This window comes from Strix uralensis, chromosome 2 (genome assembly GCF_047716275.1).
Source record: "Strix uralensis isolate ZFMK-TIS-50842 chromosome 2, bStrUra1, whole genome shotgun sequence".
Taxonomy (NCBI): domain Eukaryota; kingdom Metazoa; phylum Chordata; class Aves; order Strigiformes; family Strigidae; genus Strix; species Strix uralensis.
In genome coordinates, this window is record NC_133973.1 from 135,032,820 (window position 1) to 135,051,637 (window position 18,818).

The window sequence follows — 18,818 nt, forward strand, 5'->3', positions numbered from 1 at the left end:
TATCCAGTGAATCAACTCGGGAGATTAAAACTGCAAGGTACCTGGAAAAGCTGCTGTTGCTGCTCCCCACATCTCATCAGTGCCATCAGACTTCTTAATCTCACCCTTTCCTGCCCTATTTATGAGGTTTCCAGGAAGCAGACCATAAAGCAAGTAATATTTCTGGAGGCTCACACACAATCCCATGCCATGCTTCTTTACCCCAACCAGCTGAGCGTTAGCTGGAAGATGATCAGCAATAAAAGCAGCTGCTTCTGCCTTCATACCTTGCACTTCCCTCATTTTTTTAATATTCCAATTCCAAAGGGAGATAGATGATGATATTTTAGGACCTAGTGCTATGTATGGATTAGCAATCCTGCTTTTAAAGTGGAACTCTTATATTCCTTCTGCTCCTCATTAGGTTTCAGAGTGAACCAGACTGCGATTTCTGTCATTAATCTTCTAATTAAGTTTCTCTTTGTAATGTGAGCTGCCCAAAAACTGCTGGCCCATCATTTCTGCCCTGTTCTTCCCCTCTCTGTTTGCCAGGGCAGTTTGCTGATTTTGCTTTTGAGGGACCCTCTGATCTGTCTTTTCATCAAACAAGAAAAATACCAATGTGAGAGACCACAGGAATGAAAAAACTGCACCAGTTTCAGAGAGCCCTCCGGGGCTGGAGGGGATGTTTCTTTAGCCTCTCATGCAGTGAAGAGCTTTTTAGGAGCAGGAGGAGCTGCGTGAGGTTATGCAGCCTGAGAAACTTTACAGTGGGATTTTGCCTCTCTGAAAGTCCAGGGTGCATTGGAGGTTACAAAATACAACTGCACAAACTGCTTTTGTTGTACTGACCTGCCCCCTCTCCCCCTCTGAAGGAAGTTATGTCTCTAATAGGATTTAGATATTAAAGCCCCGAACTATTGCAAAAAATAAGTAAAATAATCAGTTTTCATCCGGGGTTACTCAGAAATCTGCTGCAGAGGATTCCTGCCCGGGGCTTACAGCCGTGGGAAACATTTTCACAGAGGAGGTTCAGGAGTTTTAATTCTGAGACTCAGTGATGACACATCTTGCCTAAATCTCCTTTGGGATATTTTCTCTGACCCTATCCTTTGGACACCTAATTCTGCCAAGGAGGGATTTGAATACCAGCCGCTCCTGTTCTGGATGGGTGAGGGATGAATCAAATCCAGGTTCACCCGCAAGTCCCCGGCGTCTCCCAGAGCCATGCGGTGAGCAGCTGCCTGCGTCCCATGATGAGATTTTAATTTTTCCAGCCTTGGGGACTGAGTTTATTAAGCCTCGTGTGGCCCCTCCTACCGTGGGAGGGACAGCTCCAGCAGCCTCTCTAATACTGGGTGTCACACAGCGGTGCCACCATTCGGGTCCCGGAGTGTCACAAGCAAAGGACACAACAACCCAAGTGCGGCAGAAAGCAAAAATAACCCCTCCATGTGCGTCCCGGCGAGGTAAGTTACCTCCTCTCTTCTAACTCTTAAAGATGCTCCTGCCCAGTGAAATGCATCTCTGCCTGCTCTTTCCTGCCTGCCCTAAAAGTTAGCACCGTGGGGGGGGATTTCTTTGACTTTTTTTTTTTTTTTCTTTGGACTTTTGAGTGTGTTGGTTGGGATGCGAAAGCAGGCGATTGAGCCAGCTCCTGCCTGGATTGCAGTGAGAAACAAAGCCTGAAGAGCCAGAGAATGGGGAGAACCGGTAACAAAAGGGGAGTGAAGGGGGTGATTTGTGAGCAGGGGTGTTTCTGATGGCTGGTTGGGGAGGAGAAGGTGCTCAGCAGTCCCGCTTCGCTCTCAGGGTCTATGCTGGATGAGTGGGCTGTGACCTGTTGAGGGGAGAAATGGGAACTGGGATGAGACGTGAGCAGTGGGTGGCTGGTGGGGTCGCTGGAGCTGAGGCGGGAGGGAAACAGCGGCCGAGCGTTTGCAGTGCTTGGGATAAAGGGCTGTTTCCATAGTAAAAGGGAGAAAGGAGCCTCTCTCTTTCTTCCCCTGAGCTCGCCTAGCGTGTGAACGGGGAGGTCGACTCGGGAACAAATAACCCGTGAAAGGGTAACATCTGGGAACAGCTGTAAATAATCAGGACTTGGTTGGAAAGGCTGGAAGCAACCTTCTGCTCCAACGTTTGCCCTGCCGCTGCACATCACCCTGGGAGTTTTGATGGGCAACTGTTTGGAGAGAAGCTTGGTTCACAGCTGAAAGCAGGATCTGGCCCTGGCTTTAGTCTGCTGTTGTTGTCCGAATACTGCCACATTATTTGTAGGCATAATCATAATTAACAGTGAAATGGGGGAATTTTCACTTCTAGGAAAGAGTGAATTTTAATTCAAGGTCAGACACTCAGCTGATATGAACCTGGGGAGCAGCACCAGGCCAACTTTGGGTTGGATAGTGCAAAAGTTGATTAGCTGGATGTCTGGCCCATGGTGTACATCACCTCCTCTTCTCTTCTACGCTTTCTTTGGGAATCCTGATCTCACATTATAGTGTCTCTCAGGACTTACTCTCCGGCACGTGATACCAGGTGGAAGGGCAAGAGAGAACAGAAATAATTTTCTACAGCTGCTCAAAGCTTTTAAGCTGCATTTAACAAAACAAAAAAACCCCAACATAATGTACCACGGGACCAGCTGGATTTTAATTAAAAAAATGTTCTGAATGTGAAAGGAGCCAAAACTGTCGCTTCCTTTCCAACTTTGCTGTTGAAATGTTTAAAAGGTGTGCAAGATTTCCAGGGCAATTTGAAATCTTTGCAGAAAAAGACAAAGCTGAGTTTCATGACCAGTCCTGTGACTCTCTTATGCCATGACATTGGACTGAGGAGGTGACTGGATGGTGTCTTTTGAGTTTTATGTGTCATTTCTAGTCATGAAAATGCAGTTCTTTAAATTTGGTGGTGGTAGCTTCTTGTGAGACTACCTGCAGCTTACAAAGTGCCTCTGAGCAAGTTGTCACCATACAGTGGTGTTTAGTGTGATAAAATATCAGCCAAAATTTAGAAGAAAGCATTTTTTTTTTAAAGTATGTGGCCCTTTGACAATGTGCACTTAATTTCCTTGGTGTGTCAGAGCCCAGAAGCCCTCCTTCAGGCAAACATGTCTCATCGTGTGCAAATGGCTTCAGAAGTCATCACCCATCAGCTGAGACACATGTGCTTCTGCCTCCTTGCAGCATGGAGCAGATCCTGCCCCGTGGCAAGTCCCAGCTCGGTGGCTTTTTGTGGATGGGACAGGCCAGAGGGTGCTCTGTGATGGTTTTTCCTTGGGGATTGCAACGCTGGGCATGTGTGCAACAATAGCCTGGCTTCAGTCCAAACCTAACTGTCTTGGGATATTTTGAAGGAGGAGGTCTGAACCTCATCCTGGAGTGACCACCTGTGGTTTGGATTGTAGGATTGTAGGATAAATGAGGGTCTTGGGCTACTTTTTAGAAGAGCAGATAGGGTAAGAAGTTGGGAAGATCCTTTGGGCTTCAGATCTCACTGGAAGAAAAGAAAGGGAGCTAGTGTGGGTAGAGCAGCTTGGAGACACGATCTGTGATGCACCCTGGACCCTGTCTTCATGGCAGGATGAGCCCTGAGGGCAGCATGGGCTTGGCTCCAGGTTGTGACCTCTGCTCCAGCTACGGACACCTTGTGTGAGAGAGCTGAGCAGGCTGCCTGCAGGTGCTCATCTCTTCAGCATCTTGTCCTCATCCTGTTCTTCATGTGCTGGACACTGCCCTCCCAGCAGCATTTTAGGACACATGGCTGACTGCTTTTTGGTGGCTGAGGGGTTGGCATTTTATAAGATCCCAGTAAATGGAAGGTGGCCTTGGCTCATGTTCCCTGTGATTCTCCCCACCAGCAGGACATTGGCATCTGCTCCATTTCTTGTCCTCTCAGAGAAAAAGGAGGGAAGAAGAAACAGTGATACTTTAGAGGGTTCAACAAATTGAACATGCCCCAGTCCTGGTCTCATAATGATCCTATTCTCCTGTCACTGTTTGCCTTGCATGACTTTGTGGTGTTCCCAGGGAAGATGCTGTGTTAAGCATGATGAGGATCTGCTCTCAGGGTCAGGATGGACCCTCCATGCTCCTGGTCCAGGTCCTTTCTGGTGGTTGAGCAGTTGTAGTCTATGTGAGTGCACATGATGCTGTAGCGAGAGAGAGATGATGAGCCCTGTCCTGGGACTCATCCTCTGCAGGCCTGGCACCAAGGGAAGGCTCTTGGATCCACCACAGTATGCCAGTGCTTTTCTTTAGTCAACACTTGCATGGAAAGGTGACAAGGGCAAGAAGTTAACTGTGGTGGTGGTGCACTATAACAGCAGCAGGCAGGGAGATAGGGCAGGGCTGGGAGCAGGGAATGTGTACATGTGTGAATGAGGTTGTGGCTGCTGCCCATGGGGGCAGTTTTGATGTCAACTCCACTGTTGGGTGCAAGAAAGAAGAACACATCTAACAGCAGGGCACAGCACGGGAACAGCTCGAAGCATCACTGTATGCCTACACACTCAGGCTGGAGTCTCATTGCTTGTGTAGAAGTGTTTTGGAGTCAGTCCCTTCCTTACTCTCCTGCTTCATTTCCTCTGTTCTCCAATACAACTTGAGCGATTCCTTGTTTCTCCAGCCTCCATCAGCTCTAATTAGGCTGGAAGCCCCTGGAAGGTTTTCAGTCCCTGAGACATTTATACAGCACCGAGCCTCTGTGACAATTATGGGTCCGGTCCTCTCTGCTCCCGCGATCCTGGCTGCCACCACTGATTCAGTCCAGTCCTTTCAGCAGCTGCTCTTAATCACTGAACTTATTTTGGAAGGTCTCCAGAGTTGGAAGAATAAAAGACACTTTAGAAAAGGGGGGAGGAGGGGAATTGGCAAGAACGATTGCTTTTTAAAAGGCTACTTATTTCTTAAGATGTACTTGCTACTGATTATCCTTTGCTCCATGATTGCTTTAATTGATTCATGCCTTAAAGCAGTCAGAAAGGTTCTGTGGGGTCATGGTGGTTCTCTCCTAAGTGCTTGCTTTCCCTGCAAAGCTTGTAAAATTTTTTGGTTGAGCAAAACCCAATTCTTGCAAGAAATGCAGGTGAATGACACCAACTCTTTTACCTTCTCCATCCCCCCAATTATCCATCCCCCATCTTAGTGCTTTAGCAGTGCGACCTCTTCCTTCCCTCCCTGCTGCCAGTTGGCAACCTGCTACCAAGCTTATCCTGTCCCATATTCCTCTGCAATTCATGGTGAATGCTGGTTTTGGGGATGATTTTTTGGCTCTTCTGTGAGAATGAGGCACTATAGGGTTGGGAATTACTTCTTTCAATAAGTCTGTTGGTGTCTTCTGTGTGGTCCTACCCATGGGACCATCTGTGGTCCCTGTGAGTGCTTCATGTACATCCACATGGAGAATTTTTTGGCTGCCCTTTTCATGGCAGCAGGGATAGACCCACAGCCAAGGGGGAGACAACCCCCTGGCAGTGGTGGCCTTGGCCTCTCCATGCTGCTGGCTGGGTGACAACAAGCAGCCCTGACCACCTCTGTCCCTGTGGAGTGGGGGCTGAGATGCACCTGGCAGAAACTGCTTTTTGGAAAGAGGTGTTTGTTGGGCTGGAAGGAAATGAAACACTATCTATAGGTGAGAAGGCCTTTAACAAAGGTCCAGAAAACATTGTCACCTGGAAGCGTCACCAGGGCTGGTGTCAGGAGAGCCTGTATGGGACATCAGAGGCATGCCTGCTGGCTCCTAGCACTGAGCTGGTGCATGTTTGTGCTGGCTGTGACCAGCTGTGATCACAGAGCCCTTGTGCCTTGACCCAGGCACAGGCATCCAGAGCTGGCTCCCAGCGCCAGAGGAGCTAAACCAAGCAGGGAAAAACTGAGCAGGGCAAGGTCCATCATGTGCTTGGCAGTGCCTGGCTCTCCCTGATCCTGAGAAATACTTTCCTCATCCTGTTAGCTGACGCCTGCCTGGTCTGAGATTTTCTATGGAGGGTGTCTTCCAGGTAGCCATTGGCTTTGCTGCCAATACCAAGGCAGCTTGTGAAGCCCAGGATGCAGGAGATCCTTGGAGGTGAGCTGGAAGGGTCACAGGGCTGAGCCAGGCTCTCTGGGTTTGAGTGGTGAACTCCCCTTCGTCTCAGGGGATGTCATGTCCTTGCACTCCGGACACATGCAGCACATCTGCCCTTGGATGAGTTGAGTTGTGCCTCTTTCTCTTCGCTGGCTGTACCAGGAGCTCAGAGTGACCACCCAAACACAGAGATGAGTCCAACTGCTCTTCCAGGAAGACCAAGGGAGGAATGAAAACACCCACCCACAGCTCTGCAACTAAATAAATTGCTCCCTTCCTCCAGGCTGCTGGGATGCGAGTGCTGCTGGGCGGTGACCCAGCAGAGCCGACTGTGCTGGGTGTCCTGGACCCTGAGAAGGCCCATCAAGGTTCTGCCCATGGGTTGTCTGCACTGATCTTCCTGCCTTGCTAAGCAGACTCCATGGCTCACACCAGCAGGTGGATGAAAATCAAATGAGCTCTACAGACCTCATCTGCTGCTCCTGTTGCGCGGTTGGCAGAACCCTAAGTTGGGAAACTGAGGCTCTGGGTGACGGCTCCCCTGCGTCCGTAGGCTGGTGTTAGGTCAGGGGATTTGAGCATGGGTCTTGTGCGTCAAACTATCCTTTCAGTCTGAAGTGGGTTCAAAAGTTTTCTGTGATGGTTTATACCGAAATGTGGCAGTGTTTAATTAGCTAGAAAGGATTTTCCTCTGAGAACAGCAGAACCACATGCTTATGGTGCAAAAATGGGCCAGCCCTGATGCATCTAGATGCTGTACATAACTAAACAGAGAAACCTCTGGCCAGTGGCATGGAAAGCGTCCTTTCTTCCCTTTTTCTCCCCTCCTTGCAGGGGCGTTTTGCTCAAAGATCTGAACTTTAACACCCACAGCTTGGGGAAGGGCCAGTGCTGGGGGCTTCGGCGTGGTGTCCGTCTAGGGCCCCCATCCTTTGTCTGGGCTGAATAGCATTCTGCAGAGCTGCCGGGCAGAGGTATGCAATCTGCAAACCTCTTTTCTTCCCCCCTCTTGGCTGACGGACAGAGTCTTCCCTCGGAGACGATGTTCGCGGTGGTGTGCTGCCCTTGGTGGGGCTGTGGGGCTAGAGGGGTTCCCCCATGCTGCGTCCCAATCTCTTCGTCTCCCCTTAACAGCAGGGCACAAAGAGCCGCTTAGGCATTCACCGGAGCAGAGAGGGACCCAAGCCAGGGCATGCTGAATTGCACAAAGTAGGATTTATCTTCAAAGAAATATTTCCCCCCTTTCTGAGCTCCTTTTTTTTTTTTTTTTTTTTTTTATATTGCAAGGGATTTATTCCCCCTCCTCCTCCCCCCCCCGGCAGGCTTTGAGCCGTGGAAGCACTTTTTGCCTCCCCACAGTGGCTTTTCAATGGTGGGAGAGTGACTTCTTAGAAAGCCATGGGCCACCCAGGGGCAAAGCCCAGGGTTGTGCCCCATGTGCTGCATGGGGCTGAGCTGAGCATGGCTGCACGCATTGTTGCTGGTGATGTTGCATGGCAACACCCACGGGGAGGACAAAACTCTTCCCTTCTCCTGTTGATGGTGCTGAAGAGTGAGGAGCAGCATTTCACCCCAATTTGGTCATGCTGAATCTCCATTTTCAGGCTTGACCTGGAAGTATGAGCTCACCGATGCTCCTGATTCTCTCTTTGGGTGAGAAAAATGGCACCTAGACATGGCCACCTTGCTGCTGCCAGCTGGGACCAACATCTGGATGGGTGGTGGAAGATCTCCATGTGGTCACAGCTGGAAGCCCACTGTTCCTGACCATTTTTGGGTCTAATTTTTGCTTCTTCCCATGTGTACTGCCCAGAGGAGGGATGCCAGCTTCTCCAAAGGGCTGGCTGTCCTTACATAAGGGACCCCCAAGACTGAGCTAAGGGGGGCCTATAGCAAGTTTATGGGTTATATATCAGCTGTATGAAGGAGCTCAGGGTCAAAGAGAGACGGCACTGCTGATGAGTCTGGCATCAACAGGGACAAACCTACTTGTGCATTGTGCCCATTTCTGTGATGCTGGGGAAGTGCCCGTAGACCCTGTTCTTAGATCAGAGCTTTCTTACACCAGGAGCCATGTGAATATACCCTGGGAAAGCAATTCCTGAAAAACACATTCTCCAAGCCATTTCATATGGGTGAATACCTACTTTTTAAAATGAGATTTCTGATGTACCAGTTTTTCCAGCCCTGCCATGGCCAAACTGGGCCCTATCCACATTTTAGTACAGAGGAGAATATGGAAAACAGACATGAAAGTATAAAATTCTGCTGTGTTTGAGTCAGCATTTGATGCTGGATTTTGGGGCTTCTTTGCTATCTTCCGTCAGAATCTCTTCTCCCTCATTACCATCAATAAATCTGACAGCAATTGTTGCCACCTGGGGCTAGGTGAGCACCTTGGGTTGGGCATGGGTCACTCTTTCCTCCCCTTGGGACTGGAGTGTCCCCTCCCCAGAGGAGCGAGGGCTGGTGAGACTCCTGCTCACTCATCACCTGGACCCACCACGATGGAGCAGCTTCAGCTTTAACCCTTGGGACCATGGAGAGCCAGGGCTGGCATGGCCTGATGGCCACCAAGCATGCTGGGCTGGTGGCTGTGGGTAGCCACCTTTGCTTGAGTGGTGCAACAGAAGCTTCTGGAAGGACAGCTGGGGCCACTGGAGCTTTCTAGAACCTCTAGAAGGGGAGGTGCAACATTCTGCAAGGAGGGTTGGGGTGGGCAAAACATCCCAGAAAAAAAGCAGAGTGGGCTGGGAGGACCTCTCTAGAAGGTAGGTGTGGCAGAGCTCTGTAGAAAGAAGCTCTCAGACAGAAATAATTTAAACCCAGACCCCACTGAACAGCTGTTCTTGGAATAACCTCGCATTCCCCATCAAAGGAAAGTTTCCATAGCCAGAATTGTTCCTGTCTGCGTCAGACCCATGCTTTGCTCCTTGCAATGGAGGGATGCAGAACCGAAACTGCTTGGCCCTTTTGGGAGGTTTCTGAGTAATAATAATGGCCTGAGTCCAGCCAACAACATGGCATTTTTGAAGTTTTTCTCCACCCCTTCTTTTTTTTTTTCTTTTTTTTTTTAACTCACTATTCATCAGCTTTATTCAAAACACTCATTTTGCTCCTAGCAGGCGAGAGGGAAAATCTATTGTAGCACCGTGAGACCCTTTTACAAACACGATGATTTCTCCTTGCCTGTTTCCACATGAAGCTGAAAGCATTTGTATAAAACCCATTGTAAATGCTCTGAGCCTTGGCCAGTAATTTTCTGGGCACACATTTGTTAACGTAGCCCCAAAGTGCTTTGAAGATGAAGAAAAGCAGCTGTAATTTCTAATGATGATGATTATGTTTAAAAGAGGTTTCTGCAAGTGGTTGTGGATCATGAGTCATCTCTGGGGGCTGGACGTTGGGGACAAACATGCTCCAAAAATGAGAAACTATTGAGAGAGGTACCTTGAAGGAGTAGAGAGACACCGAACATTTTTCAGGGAAGGAAAAAGTGATCTGTGCAAAAATGTGGTTCAACGCTGGAGCTTTATTTCCTGTGATGGTCACTCTGGAATAAAGCCAGAGATTAAGGTGTTTTTTTCTATCCTAAATTCTCATGGCTAATGTCTGGTTTTGTTTTAAGGTGAATAGGTCTTACCTTGGAGTGAGATTTGCTTCACCATGTAGGGATATGTGTAGAAGTTTGGGGCTGGTAGCAGTATTACCAAACCCATATCACTCATCCCCAGCAATGGGGGTTCCTCAAGGCTTGTCAAATTGACCTCACAAAATTGATTGGTTGCCTCAGAAGATCTTGCCTTAAAGCATTTGCATGTGACCATAGATGAATCCTGGTCTCAGCAGACACTGGGACTGAAAATTGAGCAGCATTGAGCTGTGCATTTCCAGCACAGCTCCTGCTGGGTGTCTGACCTTTAGGCTGTAGTGCAGAGAGTCCTCTCTGATGGGGATAAGTCCCATAACGGATGCAGGATTTTGGCTGTATTTGTAGGTTAGTTTGGTAGAAATGTGTTTGATTATTTGTGTCTGTTCAAAGTGTGGTGGCATATTACAAAATACAGAGCATTAACCTTGGTGGAAACCTCCCCATAGGTTTGAAAACCACAGACATTGCATGTTGGAAGTGTACTACGACAAATAAAGTGGATAAATATTGTCCCTGCAGTTGCAGGAACAGTTATTCCTTGTTAAGGCCTTCTACTACTTCCACATTCATTCATTATTTCTTGTGTTAAGCCCTATTGTCTCTGCACTAATGGTACCTCAAAGCCATCAGCTAATCAATTAATGAAATGTATTTTGCACGTGTTTGTCTTGAGCTGCACATACTCCCTGGGATCCCACACATAAGTAAGGTATAATTAGGGTTTATAACGAAACTGTTGAAAGTCTTAGTGATAAATTATAATTATCATCTGTCAGGGAAAGGAAAGGATATCCAGTATATTCCATATCATAGGAAGATTAGGACTAGCTTCATTTTCTTTGATCCTTTTTCCTTTCCTGTGTTAAACCTCATTAATTCCCTGAAAAGAAACGGGAAGAGGATGGTGGTGAAATAAAAGGGATCCTAGGCTGTGATCCAGAGTCTTGGGCAAAAATGCAGGTTTAAGGGATGCTCTTTGCTGAGCTTTTCTGGCTGGTCACAAGGTCTGTGTGCAGCTCATGATGACAGTGATCAACCACCAGCTTGCCAGGAGGTTGATTTTACTCCTTTTCATCTACTGCTGAGATGCTGTGGAAGGCTCCCAGGTGGAAAGGCAGGAAACGATGCCCCAGAGAGTGGTGGGATGGCACCAGAAGTCCCCATGCAAGGCAGTTGCAGGTACCGGGGAGGCCCAGCTCAGGCTCAAGGCACCTCCCTCCCCTAGCATGGGGTTCACTTTCTCTCCGAATCCCTTGTAAAAGGTGGTATGGGCAAAGTGGGCATTGCTCCTATCTCCTGCCTTCCAACACCATCAAGATGCTCAGGACAAGCTGGCCATGCTCAGGTGCTGAGAAATGACCATCTCCATGTCCCTCACATGGCTCCTGGTACCCACGTAATTTTTTTTTCCAACTCTCTTCTTGCAGTGGACTGGGGAATGTGTTTGTGATATCTGGAAAGAGCCCTGCATCCACCTGCCCATGTGTTGTAGGATATTGTGTGGGAGAAAATGGGAGATGCAGGGGAAAGGAAAGAAATACTTAAAAGACACAAGGAAAAAGTTATAGGGCAATGCCAAATTTGGCTGCTGTGCCTGTTTACCCTTTGAAAGATGAACGCCCCAGCTCTGCAGTACCAAAAAAGACAAGAGCTTTTTCTCCTTGCTTGTGCACTGGCATCTCAAGCAAGCTCTTCTTGCAGTACCTTCTGCATTCAGGCTCTGTGGCTGAAAACGTTTCCTGCTTTTTCTCTCCTGCTCCTTCCTCCATCATCCCCCCAGGCTATTTCTCATGCTTTTCTTCACTCTCTGTCAAGCAGTGAGAAAAGAGCAGCCCTGTCCAACTGCCTGCGATTATGGGGACTCTTATCTGCGAGCAAACAAAGTCTCTGTTTGCAAGGGAAAGACCTGAGGTCTCTTGGGTTTATGGAGCTGAAAAACATATGTTACTGCTTTCATGGCTCACTTGCTAAGGAGTCCTAAACTTTGCTCTCCTATTGATGCATGTTTTCCTGCTTGCTCTTTGCTCCTATGGCTTTCCCAGTGAATGGATTTAAGTTTGCTGTTTCCCTCCTCTATCCATTTACCTTTGCCTGGTGGAGACGGGCAGGGATTGCAGGCGACATCTAAATTTTAGGAGTGCTGTGCTTCAAATCTAAATACAAGCACTGTAAGGCCTCTTGCTACGTCCTGGCAATGACTGAACTGTTCCAAATCCTAACACAGACCTCCTGTCCTTTGGCTTCTGCTTCTACCATATGTTGTGGTGTTGTTTGCCCCTTAGGTTTTGGCTGGGTCCAGATGCGGGGATATTATCTTTGTTAGGATCAGATGCTTGTGAATTCAAATGTTGAAATATTTGATGCAGTCTGAGGCATTGCAGATTCAGCCAGACCTTGGGAGAGATGTTGTTTTGGCTTCTGAATGCCATGTCGCAGCTGGAAAGCAGGCTGGTAATTTGTTAGCAAGGATGAAACCATGAGCTGGAGGGTCATGGAGAACCTGAAGGGTGGCTGAGGTGTAAGGAGGGAGCTTGCATTAAATTGAACACACTTACCTGAGCACATGGAGGTGCACCTGAGGGCAGGAACCTGGGAGGAGATGTGGAGGTAAAAGGGAAGGAGTGATGCCTGTGTGGAAAGAGAGACAAAGAGAAGAAAGGAGTGCCTGGAGATCTGAGTGCATGTTGAGCTGAGAAGGACCTTTCTGACTGCCCTTGTGTTTGTCTTTGTCTTCCTCATCCTCACACGGGACTTGTCACTGCTAAGAGGCGTTTCTCCTGGACTTCTCCTGGAGTCACCACGGAGTGTTTGCTGATACCAGCAACAGCACAGTGTAAATGCATCGCAGACACTTGCATCTTGCAGAGCTGCAGAGGGAGATGAGCTCTTCTTAGGAGTCACTGCCTTCAGGGTGAAGTAGCCCAAATATTTTTTGAGCTGTCCCTGGTCTTCCTGATTCCTGTCAACTCTTCCCTTTGCATCTACACACAAGTATTGCCTTTTGTCTAGTGCCTCAAGCATGTCTTGTGCTTCATTCCTCAGCAGAGACCCTACAGCTGTGGGGCAGAGTGGCTCAAAGACTCCCATTTGCTACATGAGTCCTGTATGCCCAGAGGGAGCAGGAGAAGCCTTGGGTGAAGTCATGATCTGAGGCTTGGCAGTGTGGTTTCTGCTTTGGATGAGATCTTGGTAATCCCAGTAGATGTGGTACAATGGGTTTATTGGCTTCCCTGGTCTCTAGCCTCTGTTGGTCTCTGGTTGTACTTCTAGATGGGCCTGCCAGATGACTGCAAGGTCTTTTTTGCATAGCCATTTCTCTTTCAAGCAGAGGAGGGCTTGTGGCAGGTGCATCCACCCAGTGAAAGCAGAGCTTCTTGGCTGCTGAAGTGCAGCAGCTCCTGGCTGCCTTTGATCTCAGGGCCTCGCCGTAGTTGGGGCCTTTGGCCAATGGGAGCCACTATTGACTACAGGTCAGATTCAGCCTGGGTGTAAATGGAGTCCCCTGGGGGAGCCATTTGGAGCTCGTCCCCTGGAGCAGCAGCTGCGGTCGAGGACTCTCCCCCTGGGTCAGGACGCTGCCCAAGGAAACTCCTCGAGGTGCCTTGGGTCGGGACGCTGCCCTGAGCAGGTCCTCGAGGTTGAGAGCCCTCACTTGTCAGGTGAGTGATAAAGCGTTTTGGGTTGCCGTTAAACCCTAGGGAGTGGGGCTTTGTTCAGCGTTTTGGGTTGCCGTTAAACCCTAAAAAGTTGTTCTGTTCTCCTCTCACAGACATTTGAACCTGTAATTTATGGAGAGCTAGTGAACTGTGTTAATAATTAATTTTTTATGTTGAGAGCATCCGTAACAAAGGGTTTTGCTCATCTTTGGCCAGCCTGATGTTTCTGAGAAGGCCAAGGGTTGGTGGAGGTAGTTGTGGAAAGGAGGCTGTGTTCCTCTCTTCTTCCCTCCCCACCCTCCCCTGCATTGAATGCGCCTTTCCCCAACAACCCCTGGGTCTGAAGAGATGACTTGCATAGGAAGACTAAGGTTCATTAAATTCTTAATTATAGAGATGTTCTTAAGTGCTCTGGTGCATAAAGCTGAAAACACCTTTCCCTTGCCACTGGGGGTGAGTCCAGTGTGAATTATTTAAGCATTCAGATGACCAAGGCCAAGGTTGTGTTTGATACATGAGAGAAACTGGATATTGTAAGTGTCGAGTAGCCTGTGCTATGGGTGAACAGGTCTGCTCTGGAGGGGCTGTGGGTTGTTCACCATGTCCTGTTATGGCTACCATGTGTCAAAAAACATGGGAAATGCAAGGAAAATCCCAAATAGCAGGTGGCTGGGGACACCATACAAAGATGTCCTGAGGGGGAGAAAACATGAACTACAAGGAAAGACTAGAAAACCTGGGGTTGTTCAGTCTAGAGAGGGCTTAGGTGAAGACATCCAAATGGCTGTGAAATATGTAACAGAGGAAAAGCTTAAGCTGTTCTTTATATCCACCGTGAACAGGGCACGAAGTAGTGGGCTTAAACTGTACCACAGGAGACTAGACATTGGGAAAAAACTTTTAATGTTAAAGTCAGTTTGGACTGAATTAGTCTGTCTTTGGGAGCTGGTGGGATCTCCATCACAGACAATTTTTATGAGGGTGGAAGACTAACCCTTAGATTTGACACCCGACATGCTGTTGTAACCAGCCAGATGGAGCGAACAGTGTTTCGAGATCTCTGTTATCTCTGTTTTCCTGTCAAATCTTATGTGTTCATAGGTAAATATTGATGTGTGAGCCTCGTGCCCACACCAGGAATGTGAGTAACAAACCTCATGGCCCTCTGCCAGCAAAACCAATGATTTTGGTCCAGTGTCCTGAACTCCTATTGCCAAAGGAGAAGGACTGGGCAGGAACAGGTGCCATGGTCCAGTGATAGGGGAACTCATGGTTTAGGGATCCTCCTAGAAGGTAACAAATGCTGCAACCCCCTGTGACATCCTTCTGGTAAGAGCTCTGAAGGTTCAAATATATTAAAAAACATGGCTGGGGTAACTTGGTAATTGCTGGGTTTATGCCAGGTTTACTTGAGGATGACTGATGAAGACAGCAGGATCAGCTGTCATCTGCACCACTCGCCGGTGGCATAACATCCGCACCTCCGTCTGTGCTCTGAGTAATTCAAGAGCAGGATCACCATCTTGCCACATGAGATTGGCATCAATTTTTTACTATGGGGTGACCTCCTGGTGCCCAGATCTGATACTGCTGAGCTTCTAGGGATGGCTTAACCCCACCATATCCAAAAGCGTGTGTTTCCCTGTGACTGTCCTGGATGGGCAGACACGTCTGTCTCAGGAAGGCATTCAGGGCACAGCACGCTTGGGCACTGCTCAATTAGTAGTGATCCAAAAAGAAACCACTTTTGTTTCATTTCCATCCTCTCTCCTTGCTGCCAATAGGCTGGGATATTTGGAAAAGGTACCAGGGATGCGTCATTTCAGTTTTAACTTGCGTCTCATGTCTCTGTTTTATTTGTGCTTTCTGCAAACTGATCAGTTTTTGGGGAGTGTCAATTTGCAAGGATTTATCCACTGATTTCTGTAAAGACACACTGGTCTCTGGGTTATTTGCAAACAATTTTTGAGTGCATTTCATCCATGTCTATAGTGCAGCAAGTTGTTCATTCTTGTTCTTAAATGACTGTTATTACATCAGATAAATCAGGGAAATTGGAGTCCTAAACTGGGACTTTGGAGCAGACATGCCTGGATTTGAACATGGTTGATATGGACTCAAGGATACGATGACACTTTTTAATGCAACAGAAAAACATCTCTGGCTATCTCTACTCTAAAGAAGTGCTGGATAATGGTGCTTCTTTGTATGCCCACACAAGACTTTTTTTTCTAAAACTTTCCTTGCAGTCTTGATAGTGTCCTGCTGGGTGAGCTGCTCTTTGCTGGCACAAACTCCTGTGCTATTTACTTTGCTCTTTACTACATTGATTGTAATTTACCACCAAGTTCTTTGTTTAAAATCTTGATTATGAAGAGATCTCCCATGTGTGCATCTTTACAACTACTCTTTCCACCCTTGAAAAACTGTGCCAAACAAAGGTCTTTAAGTCAGGAAATAACTTTTTCCTAAGGGATCAGTCTCTGCAGTGCTGTAGAGATGTTGCCAGGATAAGAGAGATGTTTACCTGGAGAGTGTTAGTCTCTTCCCTACATGAACTAGTTAAACTGGTACCAGGTTGTGGACAGGTCACAGTGAAGTTGAATTAATTCCCATGGCTAAGCCTAGGCTCAACTTCATCTGACATGATCTGCGAATCTGCATGGAGTGCTTAAGTTGGTGATTTCATTTTCCAAAGCTCCCTGTATAGTCAAAAGGAGGTGGAGGTTTCCTCAGAGATGATTCAGAACACCTAAGTTACAACCAGGAGTACCACTGACTGCTGACAGGGCTTACAATGACCATGCTTTTCTGTTAGACATCTCACTTAGGTATATAAAATTAGATGGGGTGTCCTCAGCACCCTTTCCTGCTGGTCTCAGCATCCTCTTGAGAAAACTTCATCTTTTCTTTCTGATATGAAAAGCTTACCCAAAAGGAAAGGAGGGTTACAGTCTTCCCATAAAACTTGTGGTCTTGTTTCAGGAGGAGGATGAGATAAAGCCACTCAGATGGAGGCCAGTTCCACCAGCCTCAAGAGGCTCAAATTTGGGAAGCTGAAGGTGGTACGTCGGCGCTTGCTACAGAGGTATGAGCATCAGCCCTTCATCTCCTGCCTGGCTGGTTTCTACAGCTGCCGGTGGAAGCGGTACCAGCGCAGAAGGACCGAGCCTGGGAAATGCTGCTGCAAGACGGTAAATTAGCTCAAAATCAGCACAAACATTGATTTCTGTGTAGGGACAGGTCAGTCCAAGCTGGCAAGTGGTTGAGGTCTTGAACCCAAGATCTGTTGGGTTGTTAGATTTTGCTCTAAGTGCTTGATGTAGTGCTGTGTTTCTGTGGCGAGCTCAGTTTGTCTGTGCCATCACGCAGGTAACAAATGTGTGGGGGTAGAAAAGGACCTTGCACCAAACCCTCCCAGCCAGTGAAACATTTCAAAGCCATAGGATCAAATTAAAGTAAAATTTGAGATGGCTGTGCAGTAAGAATCACAAAGAGGGCTGCTGCATAGTGCAATTCCCTCTCATGTGAAGAGGTTAAAATCCTGTTCATTTGTGAAGTCATGAGATCTGTTTTCCCTGAAAATAAATACTGCAGAGTATGCTTTTGAGGACATTCCCCTGGTCACAGGGACAGGGAGGGAAGTCCTCTCCATATTTACTTCAGGAGGTCCAACGCCAAGCTGCGTGCTTTAGGGACATCCTGAAAGTATCTGTCATTTGCTCTGACTGCTTTGGGGTAGACGAGGCTCTGACCACTTGTCCTTCCTCTCCCTCTCCAGCGGGAATGCGTGTTTTTCCCACTGCTTGTTGGAGCTTTCTGCTTTTCTCTGGTCTTTCTGTACATGTGGGGGGAAGCTAAAAATGACTACAATAACTTTGACTGGTAAGTACCATTTTTTCCTCCTTTCCTGCTTCTCGGGCAGGTCCCCAGGGTGGCTGGGAAGAGCTGAGCACCATCCCTAGCAGCTGTCCTGCAGCAGGACACTTTAGCCATGAGCCAAAGATTTGACTCCTTAAACTCTTGGTTACAGCATCCAAATTGAATGTCCAGTGACTTCAGAGGTGCTGAGGCTCTGCCCTTTTCTTGGCTACAGTTTTTAGGTGTAAGTGCAAATTTGGGAGAAAGGGGAGAATCATTATCACAGAAGTTGTGAGCGAAGGGGACTAAATAGTTCTTTCCTTTCCTTCTCTGAGTTTTTTTTCCCACCCTGTTCCCTCTAAAGAAATATAGTGACTGGCATCAGAGGCATTGCACCAGCTATCTCACTGCAAAGAGAATTGCATGTTCCCAGGCTCCAAAGTAAGAAATAACCGTCAGGGATTTATGCAAATTCTTTCCTTCTGCAGTATGTGGATAACAGTTATGCAAATCTGGCCCCTAAAATTAAATTTAAACATCTCAACTATTATGGGGAGGAAAGGTGTACTAATTTTATTCATCCTTATTAGGCCTATGGGTAAAAGGTAAAGCTTCCCCCTCTCTCTCCTTGGGCAATCCCTCTGCAGCTCCTCCAGCTTTCTGGTATTTTCTGCTTTAAAACCTGACTCAAATCTCCTTTTCTCTGCAGTGCCCTACACAACCACAGGCAGACAAGGTGGGCTGTTGGCCTGAGTTATGTCATCTTACTGTTTCCCCAGGCTGCCTTGTCTGCAGCAAGGTGCTGTGTCTTACAGTCAGACTGGGAGTTCTCTGGAGCAAGGCCATCGATTTGGTCCTGTATTTTACCCCCCCAGCACATTGGGGTGTTAGTCTGGTGGTTAATGCAATCATGGATTTGGGGAAGGAGGCTCTTAACCACTTTTGCATGTTACAGACTATGTTATTCCTCCTTCCCTCTTTGTTTTACTGCTTTGAAAATTTCAAAATTTGAAAGAACAGGGCTGTTGTTCCCCTCCAGTCCATGTGGTAGACACAAACACTATTATAATATTTTATTGCATTTTAGGTATAACTATGGGAACCTGGGCTTCTGGTTTCTCTGGTCTCTCGTTCTCCTTATTGTAGCTGCAATCTTGTTTATGTACATCACGCTGTTATTGGTAAGTAATGTTCCTTGTAGGCTGACCATGATTTATAGCTGTAAAAAGTAAACATAGGGATGGCTTTAATGTGTCAGACCAAAGCTCAGCCTAGCCCCACATATGATCCTTAGACAGTGGATACCTTGGAAATATTGGAAACATGACGAGTGTTTATGGTACTTTCTCCCCATATCCAACTGTGGATGACCAATTACAGCTTGGGGGACTCTGAGCCAGATGTAGTTTCTGTGATTTCTCTCGATGATTTCCCTTCCATGAATGTGTCCAGTCTCTCCTTGAACCCAAGGAAAGCCGAGCCAGAGTGGCTGGATTTAGATTTAGGGGAAGCTAAAGATTGTTGCTCTGACAGCAGGGAAGTTTGGGGCTCTGAGGCACATAGTGGTGGTGATATGTCAACAAAGCTGAGTTATTCCTCTAATC

General features: G+C 47.5%; 1 protein-coding gene across 1 annotated transcript in view; it reads left to right on the forward strand.

The window, feature by feature from the left end:
• The window catches only part of GDPD4 (glycerophosphodiester phosphodiesterase domain containing 4), a 39,631-nt gene continuing 20,813 nt past the window's right edge, over positions 1-18,818 (forward strand). Inside the window, exons 1-4 of the mRNA XM_074860447.1 lie at positions 1-1,448; positions 16,339-16,547; positions 17,135-17,238; positions 18,302-18,395. Of these exons, the coding sequence (XP_074716548.1) occupies positions 16,365-16,547; positions 17,135-17,238; positions 18,302-18,395 (381 nt within the window). The 5' untranslated portion in view covers positions 1-1,448; positions 16,339-16,364. The remainder of the gene's footprint in view (positions 1,449-16,338; positions 16,548-17,134; positions 17,239-18,301; positions 18,396-18,818) is intronic.